The 19,495-nt window shown below is 41.5% G+C and overlaps 2 protein-coding genes across 4 annotated transcripts in view; one reads left to right on the top strand and one right to left on the bottom strand.

Annotated features, from left to right (window-relative positions):
- LOC110979278 (tetratricopeptide repeat protein 8-like) overlaps positions 1–19,495 on the top strand; it is a 112,366-nt gene that overhangs the window by 801 nt on the left and 92,070 nt on the right. The gene's annotated exons all lie outside the window — the stretch shown is intronic.
- LOC147800303 (pleckstrin homology domain-containing family H member 1-like) overlaps positions 432–19,495 on the bottom strand; it is a 79,184-nt gene continuing 60,120 nt past the window's right edge. For both annotated transcript variants that reach the window (XM_087135515.1, XM_087135519.1), the window contains exons 19-27: positions 12,458–12,635; positions 11,654–11,809; positions 10,827–10,924; positions 9,328–9,469; positions 8,342–8,490; positions 7,414–7,543; positions 7,154–7,231; positions 5,810–5,965; positions 432–5,300 (exon numbers count right to left, since the gene is read on the bottom strand). In XM_087135515.1, the coding sequence (XP_086991641.1) occupies positions 5,091–5,300; positions 5,810–5,965; positions 7,154–7,231; positions 7,414–7,543; positions 8,342–8,490; positions 9,328–9,469; positions 10,827–10,924; positions 11,654–11,809; positions 12,458–12,635 (1,297 nt within the window). In that variant the 3' untranslated portion in view covers positions 432–5,090. The remainder of the gene's footprint in view (positions 5,301–5,809; positions 5,966–7,153; positions 7,232–7,413; positions 7,544–8,341; positions 8,491–9,327; positions 9,470–10,826; positions 10,925–11,653; positions 11,810–12,457; positions 12,636–19,495) is intronic.

Genomic DNA, 19,495 nt, shown 5'->3' with positions numbered 1-19,495 from the left:
GAGAAATTCAGCAACTGGCCAGACAAACATATCTTGTATTTGCAACATCCAACAAGACAAAAAAAATTCTTGGCCCACACTGGAAAAGGAGACGTTCACTCTGTGCAAAAACAACTATTCCAGAAACATCTCGATAAAACAACTACAGGTATATTTCGAAAGGCTAATGTCACGTATGAAGTATGCAATGACATGAAAAACTAACACCGCTATGCGAGAACAGGTGGTCCCTTTGTACTTCATGCAGTATGGTGAATGGGTAGATTCACTGTGCCATGAGGGTGAGTGTGTAGGTTCACTGGGTCAAGGGGGTGAGTGTGTTGGTTCATGGTGTCATGAGGGTGAATGAGTAGATTCACTGTGCCATGAGGGTGAGCAGCAGAATCACTGTCATGAGTTCAAGTATGCAGGTTCATTGTGTCATGAGGGTGAGTGTGTAGGTTCACTGGGTCAAGGGGGGTGAGTGTGTTGGTTCATGGTGTCATGAGGGTGAGTGTGTAGGTTCACTGGGGTCAAGGGGGGTGAGTGTGTTGGTTCATGGTGTCATGAGGGTGAGTGTGTAGGTTCACTGGGTCAAGGGGGTGAGTGTGTTGGTTCATTGTGTCACGAGTGTGAGAGGGCAGACTTAAGGCCAGTTTAGACTTCGTGCAAAAGCGAAAACGAATGCGAATTTGTGACGTTAGATGAAATATTTGCGTTGCGAATTCATGAAAGTCGAACACATTTCAACTCAAGCGAAATTTCGCTGGAAATTTTTCGTCACGTCCAATTCACTTTACTTTTGCATTTACCTGCGGTATAAACCAGCTTTCATTTTGTCACGAGGGTGAGTGTACAGGTTTATCTGATTGCACAGTTAACATTTAAATCCTGATGCATAACAAAGTAATTGCACAGACACAAACAACGTACATACATAAGCTTATGGCAAGTCACTCTAAGAAAATAACTTATGTGTTTAAAAATGTCATGTGCACCCTTTGATGGTTACTGGTTAACACTGGCAGTTCATACTGATCTCTTTGCGACAAATCCACCAACACCATTCTTGTTATTGTGCAATGTTTCCTGTGGATTTATCCAAAGCTGACAAGTTGAGGCTTAAATCCAAAGTTTGACAAACTCTGGACCATAATGCACTACATTTCCTCAGCTTACAGCCTCTGATTTTAATCTTCCTTCCACAAACCAAATCTCATGGTACCATCACTTGTTCCATTGATCTAGAAGTGTACTTATTGGTAGTTCCAACATTCACATTGTGGTGGAAGGTACAGACTGCAACAATACAAACTGTGAAGGAAAGATCATAAAAACATAGCTACACGTAGTGTGTTAGCCAGTCTGGATACCTGACTCATTGCAGGAATACAAGCAATCTTGTCACAACTTCTGAGATGACACTGTTGACTGTGGTTTCAACTTCCCTCTAGTCTTAACGGCCTTCTGTTCTGAAGTTTATCAGGATTCCAATAACTTTCTCTATGAATATCAATTTTTGAATTGAGCCTGCGTCGGGGGGTCACCAGGACAGTCGTACACTGGCCGATGGTTGACCATCTCCAAGGGAAGTTAAGGCAGTAAAATGACAGGTTCAGTGGTGACTCTACATCCCATATACTCTTATGGAAAATTATAAAGGTGCTTCAGGATTGTGTTGGCCTACAAACCTGCACCTACATGGACACTACAACACAATCCTCTATTAACACACTCTAAGTTTTCAGGTTTGCTATTGATATTGATGCCTTGGCTTGCATGGATGCTGGGGAAGTTGATAGGTCCCAACTGATCGATTCAATGGAGCACCCTCTTGCCTGCAGCGATGTGTACAGCCAAAGTTGGGACAAGAGGTAGTTTAAGATGCCATTTGATTTCCAGACTGGTTGTCTGCTTTGTGATGGGTTGCTCTAATCAATCAGAAGGTGACCCCACCCCAAAAGCCAATATTTCCATCGAGGTACAACTTGCGGCAGACTTTAGAACCAGTGGTTAATATGAAGAAGTCACAAGTCTCTCTATGTTATAGCTCTGCTTGGGTAGATCAAGCAGCACCCTCACTCGTGCTTAGGCAGTTTCAATACCAGAAAAAAAAACAACAAAAAACAGCTGATTACCTTCTACTTTAGGCCTGAAGACCAGTCTGAGCCTCCATGGCTTGCACAAAAAAAATACCTCTTACAAGTTCCGAGAACCAATCTACAAAATCTCAACAGTCATGCAGTTTACAAAAGACAACATTTTATCATTTAAATCCCTGATAAAAATGTGATGATGAGATACATGTATAAAAAAGCACTGAATGGCATAAGATAATCATCGTAAGTAATTTCAATCCAACATACTATTTCCCAGAATAAATATTTCTGTATGTGACTCAGTAACGTAACACTGCACTAACAAGTGTCCTTGGCAAATCTCAATTCCAGCTTACTGTGTATGTGCATTTCAGAAGTAAGTAAACCAAAAACGTAACAAAACATACTTTTATAAAAAAGAGCTAAAGCCAGTTTGTCATATGACCCCCTGACTATGGAAAAATCCCACACAAGATTCAAAATGTTTTAAACTTCAAACAATAGACAGACCTTTTTCATTTTAGACCTTTGAAAGAATTATTTCATCCTTTCTCTCACACAAAAAGTGCCCACAAATTAGTATTCCCTTCTAGTACATGAAAACACACCTCCTGGAATAGCAGATTATAGCAACAGGCCTAAATCCCTTTTATCATCCTACGCTAAGGTTCAGACCTCAAACGTGGTTACCATGCAAACAGCTGTGGGTTATGCTCTACCATCTCATTACGAGAGCCAATGAAAGACACATTGCTTGCACATACATGTATTTGTACCCCAAGTGCTAACAGCAGGGAAAGAAGGCAACCAATTTTCAGCTGAATGTGCAGGAACCCAATTTTCAGCTAAATGTGCATGAACCCAATTTTTAGCTGAATGTGCTCAAACCCACTTTTCAGCTGACTGTACACAAATCCAATTCTCATTTGACTTAGCTTGAGATAAAGTTTCAGCTGAATGTGCTCAAATGTAATTCTGAGCTCAATAACACAAACCACATTTCTCAGCTGAATATGCACAAACTCAATTTTCAACAGACTGATGAGCAAAATGGCACTTTCTTAGTCAATACCTTTCAATAAAATTGTGTTTTCAAACAAGGACCTAGGTGCGCACGCAATCCGATAAAGGTGCCTGCTGACTGAATTGAACATGTGAATCGGTTCTGCTGAACTGAGCTATGAAGCACGACTACTCTGCTACTTTGAGAAACCAGGTCACGGTAACCTTGCTGCATTGATAGATAACTGGTAATCTGTTGTTAGAGAACCTCACAGCTCAAGAGCCATCTTCAGTGCATGCCATTGCAAGCAGGAAATCATAAAGGTGCTCTTCAGCCCTACGGTGCCCTTATTAAACACAACATACAACTGATAACAAATTCGCTTTTACTTTATACAATATATTCATATTCTACAAGAATATTTGTCAAGTAGGCTATATGAATGAGCTATATATAAGTATACACCTTGATTGTCTGAATCTGAATAGTATTGCACAATACAACACATGCAGTGTCTGTGATCCTTCTTAATATAGTCATATTTCAAAAAAACTCATTAAAAGTCAATTGCTACACAGTGAGAAATTTGAACCATAGTATGACAAAAGAACAAAATTTTGCAAGAAGCTCACTGTTGGACCCTCAACCCTAAAAGAAAAGGGGACATTTTTCCTGATACCGTCGCATTGCATGTTTTTCATGCATTGAGCCTTCAACAGTTTTTAAGTAACTCTTTGTGCTCATTTTGACAGGTATATTGTAGAAATCGGACAAATCGTTCCTCCGCTGTTTCTGTTTTCCAAGATGGCTCTTTTAGGGTTCAGATGAAGTCCAAGTTTGATTGATTGTTCACTGAATTGATACATTACCAGCTTTAACTGAGGTGGTTTAAGAAACGCACATGTGCTCTTTTCTTAAAACCCATTTTCTTAGAGAAACCAATGTCAGTAATGATGGTATAATCCACGGTGAGACAACCAGTGGTGTAAGTTCAAACACAGTGTATTAAGCAATTCAAGAAAATCCCCATGTCAGCATCACAAAGGGTGGCCTCCTGAAACAACTCGCATCAAATTTGATGCACAAGGACGCACTGTAGTGCTGACCATGAACTGACAAGCTTATATTTTGCTTCAAAAACACAAAAAAACCCACCAAAACCAAACACTACGCTACTGAAAGAAAGCCTGTAATAACTCCAACTCCATGCTTGCCTTTTTCACACACAATACCTACCAAACGCCCTTCCGATTCAAATCTGTAAAACAAATCTCCAGTGACAACTGTTAGATACTTTTTAAATGGTGAAGACACCTTTAAAAAACTTCCTGGCAGGTGCATTTATTTGCCTCTCTTTCTGCATAAGGCCACCGATGATACAAGCAGCTTGACGAGCCAGAGACTAACAATTCTCGTTCATCTGATGACAGTTTTCTCCTGCTGGTCGTTTGCTCGCAACCGAGCGCAAAGGGGGAGGGGCTAGCAAACGGCACATTCTTGAGTCGATCTGTACGGAAGGACATCTACATGTATGCACAGTCAAATGAAGCTAAGCAGTGATTGGTCTCTGACTTGGCTTGAAGTCACCGTAAAAGGACAAGCTGTCCATGTGTTACATTTCTGTGGAAAATTCTGTACAGAGATGGTCGGCCAGAACAAATAATCCAGACTGATGCACACCGACAAATGTTGGTATAGTCTCTCTCCTGATCTGAAGATCCTTGTCAAACAACTTACATTCTTCATTCCAAATTAAGTCTGTTTGCCTTGAGATGTTTTTAACTTTTGGACAAATATCTCAGCTCCTCAACAGGGCTAGGACACAGATAGGTAAGGAATGCCTCACTCCAAGTTCCACTGACGGTAACTGTCCCTTCTCCTAGATTGCAAACAAAGCATTTTGGGACCAACCTCAAATCCCTCCCAGAAACATACTCTGCCTTTCAAAGCCTCTGGATCATGATCTTGATTTCTTTATTTGGAGTGTTTCGTCGGGGGCAGACAAGGGGCTATACAATCCTGCTCCCACCGACCACAATTGGCCCAGTTGAACTCTCCAGATCCCAGACTTTGGGGTTGGTGCAGGGGGCCGGACCCCCACTGCCTGAGGAGGCCATCCCATCTGCCGTAGCTGCTTCGCCTGAGGGCTTGTAGGTTAGGCCTTCCTGTTTGACGATGGCGTTGATATAGCTGGCAATCAGCAGGGTGATCTCCAGCACCTGTCAGAAGGCATGAAGAAAAAGGATTACATCCAACTGTGTGACCGGATTCAAAAAAGTAAGTCCTTAGGCCAATGTGTTTTTCAATATTTTGCTTTAGTCTGCAATGAAGGGAGCAAGCTGAATTCTGTCTAGAATTATCACTCAGTTTGGCACCTTGATAAAAATGGACATTACATCAGGAAAAATGTTGCAAGTTTGTGTTGATTTCAATAGTGCAAGATTCTTTTGAATGCCTATTAAATCGAAAAGTGGCTTGAGCGACTAGCGACTATTTCTGTTAGTCAGAGTCACAAATATCTCTATGAAAATTTAATTCATTTAATTCATATCTTATGAAATATGCAGAACCCAAATTCTGAAACATACAAGAGTGATGCGTCCATTTTTTGAAACACGTGGACTGAAGTTAAACTGGATCATTTGACTTCTGCCAGTCATTTTTGATTCACAGTTTATGAAATATGTAGTGTCCGAGTCAGTAGCAGCTTCGTCAGAGAAGAGAATACCTTTGTCTTTGTCATAGCAAAGAGCAGTTTCTCGGTGCCATGTTCACGTTCCCGGGGCACCTCCTTGGTCACTGACTGGCTGAGGACAATCATAAAGTCGTCACGGCAACCTCCAAAGGTGACCATCGACTGAAAAGAGTACTTGGAGAGTTCTTGCTGTAATGAAAAAACACAATTACAAATAAATGTCAGAACTTTGTTATTAAACTCATTTGAATAGGCATCTCAGAATAGGAGATGTTTATAATTCAGAAAAAAAGGTTCCTTGACTAGTATTACCATACCTCATACATATTCATGATTGAGAGCTGAACTCTTACTGGTCCATTCATCATAATTTGCCAGTCACTACGTTTGCAATTTACCAGGTGTGCACATGAGCATTTGTGCACAAGTTGGATATACCCTAATAGCACTGCCCCAGTAATGCTGTATATGCACTCTACACATGAACAGAGGGTGGCACACATACATCTACATGCTCCGTTTACTTTGCTCCTGGAATCTCTATGGCAACTGAATGTCTGAGGTATGGTAATACAAATAACACAGTTTATTTTGACAAACCGGCTCCTGAGACAAGACCGAGGGAACTAGTTTGTCAACTTCCAATGATGAGTGGAGTTAAGAACGACTTTCCACCCTCAAACCATGATATATGTGAACGGCTCTAGAAAAATGGGTAATAAGTCGCCAGATTCAGGTTATCAGTTTTTGATATGGCTGGATTGAGTACATCAAAAGCTACAATTTGATTTATGAATGACCCCTGTAGTGTGTTCCAGAGATATTTAGACATTTGTATATCCACATTTTCAGATTCAATAAAAGCACTTTTCGATAAAAGCTCAGAAACTGTAGCACTTGGAAACACAATGCTATGTAGGATTTCCTACTGAATGATCAATTTTTCATCTTCATTCATCAGTATCCATGTTTGTAGTCACAAATGCTGAAAACATAAATGTTATACAAGCTAATAGAGGAAAAAACACAAAATCACATTTTGGAAGACATTTTGCCCTCTCCAAATAGAACACGGCATAACATATTTTGGAATTGCACGACTTATTACCCTTTTTTGCAGAGCGGGTCACATATTTGTCTACTGTTTTACTTGTTGGTTCAAACTCTTATTAACGTTGCTTGTATTACAACAAACCTGAAAATCAAATCCAGCTCTCCTTAGATAGTAACGCCGAGTCTACAATGAACCACATCAAGGGGTAATTTGAAATAAAGAAATGCCAACTGCTATGCTAACAGTTTTTTTTTTTCTATATTTGCCCTCGATCTTGTATCTCTTCTGTGTTGAATCTTGATCTTGAAATAGTCCTTTCTTACCAGGGTTTGATAGTTGAGCATACTGACGCCACTGTCCTGCACAGCTAGCCAGACTCTCTCCTGCTTACCAAATTTGCACTGAAAAACCAAGTAAACATAAGCCAGTCGACATCAACACTCTCTGAACAAGGGTGACTTACAAACCAAATTTAGTTGGTTCCACCATCACATCTTCAGTGAAGCAAACTTGATGGTTCCCCCCCAACCATCCCTGCCTTCGCCCCATCCTCTACCCCTGTATAAACTGGTCAGCTGAATACCTTGGCTGGGAAGAGCTTGGCGCCAAAGAGCGGCCATTTCCGGGTGACAGTCAGGTAGATACGCACACAGTCTATGGGCGTACGGCCCTTCAGGACGCACCACTTCTGGGCCAGGTTATGCTTCAGGGTCCTGTTTGCCCAAACCACACAGAAGAGCTTAATGGCGTCTAGTTACAGTGAAGAGGGAGCATTTATGAGGTGTAAAGGTTCATGCAGAGGTGTGATCAAATCGTTGCAAGTCAGTCAGTGGTCAACCACAAGTCGTCAAGACTCGAGGTAAGTCATGAGCTGTTGAAGATGACTACAGGTATTCGTTCTGATCCACTCAGACCCCCCCTCCTACTTTATAGCTGACGTGCAATTTGATTTGAGTTAAATTTCTTGCGACTTGTGCTGGGTCGAATCATAACTCTGGCGAGCCATTCACAGGCACTACTAAATAGAACGATGGGACAGATGAATCCTTGGAAGAATTAAATGATGACAAAATAAACTAGTTTCCTCCAGAAGCAATCAATCTTTCACTCACTTGGCACACAGCAACAGCCTACCAGACAACTCCTACATGGCATGCTGAGAAGCCCTTTGAAGACATTTTTAATGGAATTACATGTAAATATCCAATGGATGCAACTCCTTTTAGGGGGGGTTATAATTTTTTTGTGATATATTTTTTTCTAGGAGCATACTGGAGCCAGTCACTGACAGTTCTCTGTTATTCTCGTGTAGTTCGAGACAGACATGAGGGCAAAATGTGAAATGAATTTCCTGTCCTTGTTAACCCAAATCCTAACACAATCTGTCATGGATGGTATCCCAAGGATGCTTTTCTTGGTACATACATGCTTGCTGTCTAGTGCCCAACCCCAGTTACTCATGCCGCTGAAAACACTGACCCAGACACACAGGCAAAACTATCCCTACGTACCTAAGTTCTTCCTCGTCGCAGCTCTTGTACCTCTTGGGGTAGAACTTCTCAAATGCGCTGTCTAGTGTCTGGCTGGTACTCGCCGCACTGGTACCGGCGGATGGCAGCTCCAGGTTGGTCACGCTGGGTCGGTAGTCGTTATATTCAATCTGTTAAAACAAGAGTAATTTGCTTATTGGACAGTCAGAACTGATGCTTTCCTTGGGAGTGACAGGTCCTGTGAAGGTTTACACCAACTGGGATTTTCCCAGGTCTTCAAAACTCCATCAGGATGTTTGGAGGAATTTGAAGGATTGAGGAAGGTAGCAGCCAGAAGCAAATTCCCGGGGGGTTCGAAGGGGGCCATGCAACACTCCCTTTCCCCCTCCCTTAACTTTTATTTTACAATGTAATGACAGAAAGATGACTTGTAGAGACTGTTTCATTCCCTTCCATCGCAAAGTATGTAAAAAACCCCAAATTTAGCAGCACCACTTGGAAGACTATAAAAGTGTACAGAAAGATATTTTCAAATTTTACCCCCCCGCCCAAAAGAAAAGTTCTGGATCTACTCTTGGTAATAGCCTGTCCCTATTACTTTTTTGGAATAATATTTGTCATGATATCAGTGCTCATATTTCACAGGACAACAGGGCTTACCAATCCAGTTTTGCTCGATCAAGGGTGACCACTATTGACCATTATGATCAAAGACAAGTAAAACACACTTTCACATTCTATGTTTTAGCCACTTAATTTGAGGGCTAATTTGAGCATCAAAGTGTTGTGTCACTTCCATTTGATGAAGTTTCTGGAAAGCCTTGGGAAGTTCAAGTAACCACCATTTATTGACCACTGGGCAATTTTCCCCGGTAACCCCTGCACATAATACATCCCGGGCACCAGGCAAACTCGACCGGTGCTCAACAACTGCTGATTGCCCTGACTTGCCCGCTCTCTGGCACAATTCCAGTAGGGGTCGCCGTCATAAACCTTCTGAACCCTACCTGGGCCATGAGGGCTGCCAACTCCAGTGCCAGCTCCTTGTTGATGGGGAACCAGCCGTTGATGATGTCATCGTTGACCTGATAGGCCAGCAGCAGCCTCTCCCGCTCCGTCTCTCTCTTGGTGCGCTGTCGGAAGTACAACCTTGGAAGAATCCACCAAGGGAGGGAAATCAACCATTTAGACCCCTAATCCGATTACTTGACCACTTCCTCCCAATTCTAATCTAATAATACACCACCGGATGCAATTCATGTCTGTGTTTTTCCTCCCCACATGCCATCACATTCTGTTGGATTTCCTTGTTCTCGTGTGACTTGTATTTAATCTGATGTAGGCCAAAATGACTCGAGGAAGGAGACTCCCGTTTTAACCTAGAAACGTTCAGTACAAAATTGGCAATTCAGTCACTGGAATGTGAATGTTGGCAACTCTACATGATCAACTGGTATGTGAGTAACGACAGTTCAACTTATGCAGTATCCTTAAAAAGAAAAAGCTAACACGTTTCATGCTTTTAAAATGATGTATGAGACACTGCAATGGAATATCATACACAGAATGCAACAGGACTTTTTTTCTTAGAAGAGTGACTTTTTAATTCTCTATGTTGCATATTTTCACAATTCTATTTAATGGTAATGTGTGGCCTTAGTGGTTAGGGTTTGTAGCTTCCAATCATAGGGTGAGGGGTTCGAATCCTGGCGGGTAATAAGATGCCATAACCTGGGGGCAAGTCACTTCACCCCTGCATGCCTCTCTCCACCAAGGAGTAAATGGGGACCCCGTGAAGTCAGGTATAGTAGTGTTTAGCATTTTGCACCTGCAAATGGCTGCATCAGGCTAGTTTACTCCCCAGGGAGGTGTGATAGTCTTAGGAAATGTTCAGCTGTTATGAACCAATGAGCTGGGGTACAGATAATACATCGGTGCCTTTGAATGACAGATACTGTTAACTTCTGTGCGCCTTATAAATACTCTGATTAAAATCATCGTTTTTTCTCCAAGGTGAAATTTATTTCAATCCATTATCAGCCCCTCCCATAATCCAAAGAAAGAAACATGTGAACCAATGACGATTTATGGTGGAGTGTTATTGAACATTTATGACCTGCTTCACAAAATACATATAAGTGCAATGTTTCAGTCCTAGTGCTAAAACATATTTGTTGGTCAGTATCAAAACTGGTTTCAGTAACATTTGAAATGTGTCAAACCAAAACCAACATATAACATTTGATGTTACAAAAAGTGCCAAAGTATTTTGTTGAAAACAAAAAGATAATCTTCAAACATTTTATGCTGAAAACCATCTAAAAAATGACCAAGAGGCTGCTCAAAATTGAAAACATACCCTTCTTTTACCCTCAGAGAATACCTTCATTCTATGGCAATCATCAGGCTTTGTACAGGGAGGCCATTCCTAATTCCCATGACATCTTTCTTACAGTAAACCAATATTCCTGTTGAATGACTCCTGTTCATGTTGGCTAAGCTTTACCTGTTTTTGTAGGTGAGTCGCACCATTCTGGCTGTTTCCCACTTGCCAGTCTGTGTCTCCTTCAAAGTCTGCTCCCATTTGGATATCACATCGCAGATCTGTGCAGTAGGCGCAGAGTCAAAACCAAAGATGAGGAAACAAATACAGAGATTTCAGAGTAACAGGGGTGCTTGTCTATTTCTGCCGTATAATAAGGAATAAGAGAGTTGAGGTCTCGGTGAAATGCTCAAAAATAAGCAAATTCCTGATCTGTCTTGTCCCTCGAACCCCGGTCCATCCCAGACCAAGTCTTCCCCAAGCCCAGCCTGCATCAAGTCCATTCCAAAGCCCTGCCTGGACAAAGCCATTTCTCTGGCCCAGCCACTTGAGATGGATCCTATTCCCAAGCTCAACCCACACCTATTCCCCAGCCCAAGCCTATTCCCCAGCCCAAGCCTATTCCCCAGCCCAAGCCTATTCCCCAGCCCAAGCCTATTCCCCAGCCCAAGCCTATTCCCCAGCCCAAGCCTATTCCCCAGCCCAAGCCTATTCCCCAGCCCAAGCCTATTCCCCAGCCCAAGCCTATTCCCCAGCCCAAGCCTATTCCCCAGCCCAAGCCTATTCCCCAGCCCAAGCCTATTCCCCAGCCCAAGCCTATTCCCTAGCTTTAGCCAAGCCAAACGAAGCCTGCTACAACCCTACCAAGCCCAGGCCAATCCCCAGCCTGACCTATCCAAACCAAGCTCAGTCCTTACCCATTCCCCATGCCAGCCTGTAAAAGCCAAGCCAGCCCTCTCAAAGCCTAAACATCACCCGCTGAAAAAACAACCCATCACACAGAGACCCACCTTGGCCGAAGGATGCAGGCAATGCTCAATTTCCCTCCCACATGGGTCATCGGTGAACAAGGCAAATCCACTCTCCTCGCTGTCTCTCATGTTGATCTTGTGGTTCAGTGTGTGCAGCAAGTCCTTGACTGTTGTTGAGCCATCAAACCCTACCACCTGCTCATAATAGAGTAATCACCATTTCTTACAATTAAAACTTTTCTAACATTAGAATTATGCTCTGTTCAATGTAGCGGGCTTTAAGATGTTTACCCTGTCTTGATAGAACACAAATTGACAAACTTCAGGATGGCAGCCAATTTATGCAATAAAAACCAGGATCATGACAATTTTTGGTGAGCACGGATCGCTATAAACCACTACATCAGTTACCACTCTTCCCTGATGGTTCTTGTGCTGAGCCTGCTTGAGGTATTTTGAATGGTTCTAAAGCAATTTAAATCTGATCCATTGTGAAGAGTTCTTTTCTATTCAGCATATGTCCAAATCCATGGAGTATGGAAACACTGTGTTTCCTTAGTCTCTGGTTTCCATCTATGGCATGCAGGACTGCTTTTTGTATCAATATCACTAGCTTACTGCAAGTCTGCATGAGCAGCTGGTGTAAATCACCCACATCAAATATCAGTCTTTCTTTTCCACACTTCACAGGGTGGTTGAAAATCACCCAGCCACATTTTCCATGAAAAGTTAAACTAAAATATTGTTTCGGCAAGTACATAGAAATAATGGCTTCTCTCTGTATATCAGAACCCCAGCTTTGATACTGCTTATATATACATAGACAGAACTGAGTCCTCTGACCTGATAACTCCCATTCATGAAGTGAACCGGCATGCTAATCGGGAAGGAGTGGTGGTAGGGGTGTCTCTGTAGAATCGACAGCACCTCCTGGCGAGATGGCTTGGCCTCCCTCCCTCCTTTGTGAATGGTACGCTCCAAAGACCTCTGACAGAAGAGGGCATACTTGCCAACGTCATTCCTGAGAAAACAAAACAACAAATACTCCTGAAGTCTCAGAAGCACGACAGAGAAATTGGAGAATGCTTATTCAGGGCCTGATGTAAATTTTCATTAGCTGTCACTCAGTACTTTTAGTGGTGAGAGCCCAGAATGATGATTTCAGCCTGGCTGAAGTTCTGCCAGACAGGGCTTAATAGGCTCACACTAATTTCATGTTTGACTGACCAGAGACATCATCTGATGTTCAGAACAGAAGCCGTTTTGAGGTTGAAATATTTAGATTTAAATTTTAAGTAGATAGTGAAAGTAACACAGAAAAATCCTCAACGCAAGTCAATGTAAGCAAAAATTGCCCCATGTTTGAGACTGAGTTCAAAAGAAAATCAATAAATTTATGAAAAAAGAACTTCAGGACATATTCATTTGCAATTTCAGGGCAATGTTTGTTTTTCTTTTCTTGGAAGGTTAGGGATTAGGGGTTAAACAAATCACAAAAGTTGTTCCTATATAGCCTACAGTCTTATCTGTTGATTAAAGATAATGCATAATGATGCCCCTCGATATAATTGATATTGTTCAGGTTAGAGGACATTCTAATATGTTCCATAAGCCAATCAAAGAGACTTTATTTATTTTTAAAAAATGTATTGACATGGCATCTCCAATTCTTTCCCAGCTACAATTATTACGGTGTCAATCAACCACAAAGGTTTTCTAGACCAACGGTTCTCGTAGAAAGGTTTGCCCAGGAAAGTATCGATTTACATGACACTTTACCAAAACCTACAGGAAATTTTCAGGTACAGTAAATACAACACCCACGTTTATCATAAAATGCCGACAACTTTATGAAACCTGGCTGGAGGTTTCACGTCAACTGATGACTGATAGGGGGCGTGGCATCTGTTGTGCCACTATTAAGAAGAAACTGGCCTCTAGCTAAACCAAGGAGGAGGAAAGACAGCATTCTTGACACTCCAGTGGCACGTACCAAGCAAGCCATGGTTTCCCAAAGTATTCAGAATCAGACGTTGCGCGAAAGATAAGCTTTAAAATTGTCACAATGAGTTGTGGGAAAGGAGCATCGTGCTTGATCGCTGTTTTCATTCTTGTGAGGGTTTCATGCAAATAAAGGCAAGTTGTATTCATGTAGAAAATACTTATGTCCATGAGTGATTGCCCACCACGTGGTGAGCTTGCCAGCCAAAAATTTGGGAAAATGTCCACTTTTTTTTAACCAGGACTCTTGTCAAAGGCCTACAATACCAAACTTTAAGCTTCTGTTACTTCATTTTCCTTTGCAGACAAACATTTGTGCAACTGACAGGAATAGAGTATCACAAACTCCTTAACACATATCTTGGGGGGTGTCCTTAAAAATTGAATTTTTTTATGTCCACCTATAGATAATTTCAAAATTCAGTGGCCAGTAACTCTTAAAGTATGCCAAAGAAGCTACTTCTGAAAGCCTGGGATCAAATCGCCCGAGGTACATGTACCAACATGCAGCCTGCAATTCTGATTCGTTTTTGAGAGATTGACCTCATTTTCTCTGTACTGCACTGTTTGTCAGTATCACCCTAAAAGTCCTAAATCCCCCAACTGCAATATCATTTTTCACATACCCTCACCTATGAGGTAAGGCTTACATGACATGTTTCAAAGAGCCACAAGCTCTATTCAATTTCCCAATTTCATTTCAATTTCGTGCGCAAGGGTTCACAGAGTGACAAAGAAGACTGATTCTTAGAAAAAGAGGTATCACTGAAGTCCATGCTATGAACCTGCCCCTGATGCAGAGTAATTTTCCTGTGGTTGGTCATCCAAGGCCTACAGCCTGACAGCTCAAGTGGAAAGTTCTTCCTTAGAAACAGTTCTTCCTGACAGGCCTCATTAAGCTTTAATTAATTTTGTAGTTGACCAATTTGCACCGCCAATTAACACAAAACATCCACAAAAAACCTCACAAAGGAGAGCACACCAGATGACATTTCAAGAAAAAGTTAACTGGACCTTGCACCTCTCTTTAGAAACCAGATATGCTCAAAACTTCACATCAGCCATCAGAAAAGGTTCTACTATTTCTACCAATCAAGAATGCTGTAGCAGGCACTGAAGTGTTCATTACACTTTATGCATATGCATGGTGTAATTTACCAATAGGAAAGGTAATTTTTAAAACATCCTTTGCAATTCAGTTCATTAGTGACTGTGACCAATGGCTAATACACAAATTTTTACCACTTCCAGTTCTAACATGTCTAATGGTTGCATTGCTACACTGTACTCGTGGGCGTGGCCTACACTGATACAATGATGCACTAATGAATAAGATGAATAAAGGTTGTTAAAAACATCTCGCGACACCACAAGATATCAAACTAGCAACTTAGCAAGGCATCATGTCTATGTTCACAACTTCACAGCTATCATCAAAGACAAGAATTTCTGACAGCTGAATGACCCCAAAAGTACAGCATACACGTTAAATATCTTCACAGCACAAGCTACGAATGATTTAGAAAACTTGTGGCATCTTGAGCAATCGACCATGAAAGCAGCTGGGAGAATAGCAATGTACATGGCTAGCATTGTTTTCGCTCTTACAAAAATTGCTCTCATCCACTGCTGTCCTGTAGGATGGCTGAGATGGAGTAAGTCCTGCTATATGATAACACCTGCACCAATGCTGTGGAGAGATGTCCAGCCACTGTGTCGTAGCTTTGGCGCTCGCATGGCAGTCCCGAGCTCTGATGAGGAGAACCAGTTCATGACCAGGGTTGCCTCCAGACTTCAAGTGTGTCTGTGGATTGACTGCACCGACAAAGCGGTCGAGGGTAGGTGGGTATGCGCCGAGGACATAGCAGCGGGGTCAGGCTACCGTAAATGGGATCGGAATCCAGCGGGTGCTCAGCCAAATAACTACCCAGATAATGGTGACGGCACTGGAGCAGATTTTGCATCCCTTCCGATGCATGGACTGGGGTGGGCAGATTTCCCCGATTCTCGTAACTGCTACTCAATGTGCGAGATGGAGCTTGCGTGTGATTCGCCCATGCAGTGCCGAGCTGTGAGAGCTGGTACATGTTAACTCTTTCATCGGTTCATGCATGTACTCAAACTCAGTCCCTGACTCTTTATGCCAGCCCATCAACAGAAATCAAGCACTTCTTCACCTGTGATAGAACGAATCTTTGCCTGCTCCTTCACAATCTTCTAGCAAAGCCCCTTTCATAGTAGGCTTGCTCTTCAAATGACAATGTGACCCTCAGAGGAACAGTGGCGGAAGAGGGCATCTTATACATTTTTCACACTACATGTATCCCTGCATGTTTGAATTTAATTTTAATTTAATGCTGAAGTTCCTTTTTGTACCGTAGACTGATTAGTTAGAATGGTTGCTAGTATGACTTGACGTCATTAATTAAAATCATCTGACAAAAAGGCATATTAAGCAAGCTGCTTACAATGTGAATTGTTTTGGAAGAAAATACTTAAAAGCCCTTCTGTTAGGTGCATGATAAAATATTATATAGTTGGACCCAACTCTTTCAGCCCTTGATAACAATAGACACCAGTGTGTAAACTGTGCTATGTATGTAGTCCATGCGCAAAATGTAGAGAAATATAATGTGTAAAATGCTAAAGGTTTAATCTCTCCACTCTGAGTGAAAACAAAAGAGGGTGTGTTATTAAATGAAATTGACAGTCCTTTGGTACGACCTTGTTTGACGAATGTATGATCTTTGCATGCACGCCAAATGCGTGCAAGAACCCATTTGGAATACTTATACTGTCTTTCTTTCGCCAGTGAGGGGGCACTTCAACTCTGGGCAGATAGGCTGTAAGAAACTGAGAGATGACACTACGAGGGTAAACCCTAATGCGCATCTTAAAAGTCTGACAGAAGATGAAAGCAAATAAAATGTGTTAGTTTAGTACAAGTGGACTCAGATGTTGATATAATTCCAATGACATGGACACAACCCTGTCTAGCTCATAAAGGACAAATTCTTATGCATACAAAGATGCACATTTGTTTGCCGCCACAAAGTGCCTGGCAACCAAATGTGAGAATATTTCAGGACAAGACGACTCAAATGTGATTTTCAACAGGACAAGACAATTCAAATGGCATGCAAACAACCTTGCCTTTTCTCATTAAGGACATACCCAAGGACTCAATACAAATTGATAGGCGCTGAACACCACAAAAAAAATCCTTATTAAATGAGGTTTCAACAAATCAATTATGTTAACTTGTATCTGGTGCAGGGCATCATTTCTTTTTTATTGGTTGTCACCGGCTGCTGTATTTTATCAAGGTCTATTGCCTGACGGTTAAAAAAACCTCTGCTTCGTTAAGTTTCCCCAGACAGTCCTTGTCAGGCTTGGACTAACTGCGAGCTTGATTGACAGATAGAAATCAATGTTACAAACCTAGAAGAAATAATATTAATACATTTTTCGAAAAGGGACAAATGATATTTAACTCTAACCAAAACAACTCCTTCAGGCACCAATCTGCACCAAACAGGAATGATGAATCAAACTACAAGAAGTAGTCTATTGCCTCATGCATATGTATAAGTAAATAAACCTCTTCCATTGGTTCACGTTCGACTATCAAATCAGCAAGGCGCTCTAGCTGTGCAGCGCAGGTGCCAAGGTATACAAATGTACAGGCGTTTCTTATTAAAGCCATGAATGTTAATAGCTCACGACTGTTCGCACAAGCCAATTCACACCAACCAGCTAAAGCCATACCAACCAAGAGGTGTCTGATGGGTAACTTGGGTAGCCAGAGGCGGTGGAAATAATCAGTGTCCACTTTGCTGAGCCAGTCTGCCAACCAAGCACATATGTACATGTACATTCCCATTTATATTTACCCTGTGAGCCAGGAACTCAAAATGTTAATAATTACATGTAATAAATTTCCACACGATTTTACTTTCTCACCAATTTTTTTTTTTTGGAACTCCCTCTAGCAACAGCGTGCTAGGTGCCTCTCAAAAGTAGTCGTAAACAATCTCCTTTGGAGATTGGCACACCCGTGCTATGTACAATGCAGGAGGAGACACACAGTTCATAGCAATTTATAAAGACTCTGAATACTTCACTTCTGTTACATTCAATAGAATGCTCAGTAAAGAATGATTGCTGTTATGAATGAAATGCTGTCAATTAAAATGTTTAGTTCCATCTTACTCCTGGCAGACTTTAACAGTTAACACCTACACGTATGTAACAGTCTTTCTTTATTGTAAAGAAACATACTCAATAATACACTTTGAAGGGTTGCTTAGTAAATGGCAACCTGGATTCTGCCAAGATCTGAGATGTGTGGTATTTATGAAGAATAAATTAATATTTTATGCTGAACTGACTTTTAATAACATTGATTCTTCTTAATTTACAAATGTATTTGATACATCAAGGTCTCTTACAGCACTTTCCGGCCAAACTTAGTACCTGAAATGTTTCACCTTTGCCCCATGCATAATACAGTAGTGACATATACTACTATTTTTATGTGTAACCTTCATGTATTACGGAACGTAAATAAGCTAACTGCAGTCGACTGGGCACAAAAATAGTTTCAACTTGTAGCTTGTGTGTCCAGTTTTGTATCTTTTATTTAAAGAATGGTCCATAACTGTGAGTATATTGTGTTGTGTATGTAGCTGAGTGAAAAATGTACCGTAATTTTACATGTATAAAATAGCTTCAAGTAACATTTTAAGGTTGTTAGAAAGTACCTTGAAAGTAATAGCTTCACACCTTGCGCTTTAAATTTGCACTTTGCTCTTTTAACTATAAAAACCGAATTTTTGGTGCGCATGCATATGTAATGGGCCAAAGTGCCTCCTAAGCAATTGCGAGTATGGCAGGATACTGAATAGATGAATTGTGATTAAGAATTGTGTTTGTTATAACTTCTTCTACCATGAAGATTAAGGCAACCTTTACAACTGCATCTGGAAACAGCTCACAAACTGCTGCAGTGAATGGAAAAGGTCAATGCCAAACACCTTGAAATGCACGAGCAGACGTCCAGAAACTCTTGAATGTTACTATTTTACTTTCCATCCTCATGGAGCGCAGCGCACATAAGAGGAACGCAGCGCTTCTGTTTCCCTGATGTGGTAAGGCACAGCACAGCACAAAGGAAAAAATACTGGCTGGAGAAATGCTGTGATATGGCTAGACTCCGCACCTAACTGGAACCTACGGAGATCAACCTGCTTGGGAAATGACACAAGCCCACTACTGCTACAATGTTGCCTGCGACCCATTTCAAACAGCGTACTTGCAAACACTGCAAACTCAGAAAATGGAGCCCAAAAAGCACACAAACAATGCGAGGGCCTTATCTCTCTCTTACTACTGCTATCCATTTACGACACTAATTCACTCCTGACTGATGAACGCGTGATAAACTTAGTTTCCCTGGCTGGAGAAATGCTGGAGAAATGCTGTGATATGGTTAGACTCCGCACCTAACTGAAACCTACGGAGAATGTATTAAATGCAACAGCGATTAGGTGTTTGTATTAAGTCCGCGTTAATGATATGCCGCACTCAATTCAAGGAGTACATGTTACTGTGGTTAACTCTTGTTTAGCGTTCTCCAGGATCACCATGCTCTGGGGATCCGCATGTTTTATCGTGGACGAGCAAACTTCCTGGATGGTGTGCAGTGTGCCAGACATTTTTCCGATTTTGGTTTTTCTTTTGAAAATCCTTTGAAAATAAAAAAACCTGGAACGGTTTCAATTAAATCAGAACAGTCAGCAGGCACATAACGGTTCATACGAAGAATAAGACACATCTTTTCAGCAACTTTCTATAGAGTACCGAAGTGAATACGTCACG

This window comes from Acanthaster planci, linkage group LG01 (assembly GCF_054643075.1).
Source record: "Acanthaster planci isolate LZ-2023a linkage group LG01, COTS_SCS, whole genome shotgun sequence".
Taxonomy (NCBI): Eukaryota; Metazoa; Echinodermata; class Asteroidea; order Valvatida; family Acanthasteridae; genus Acanthaster; species Acanthaster planci.
Note: the sequence above shows the minus strand (reverse complement) of the source record. Positions and strands in the feature narration are given on the sequence as shown.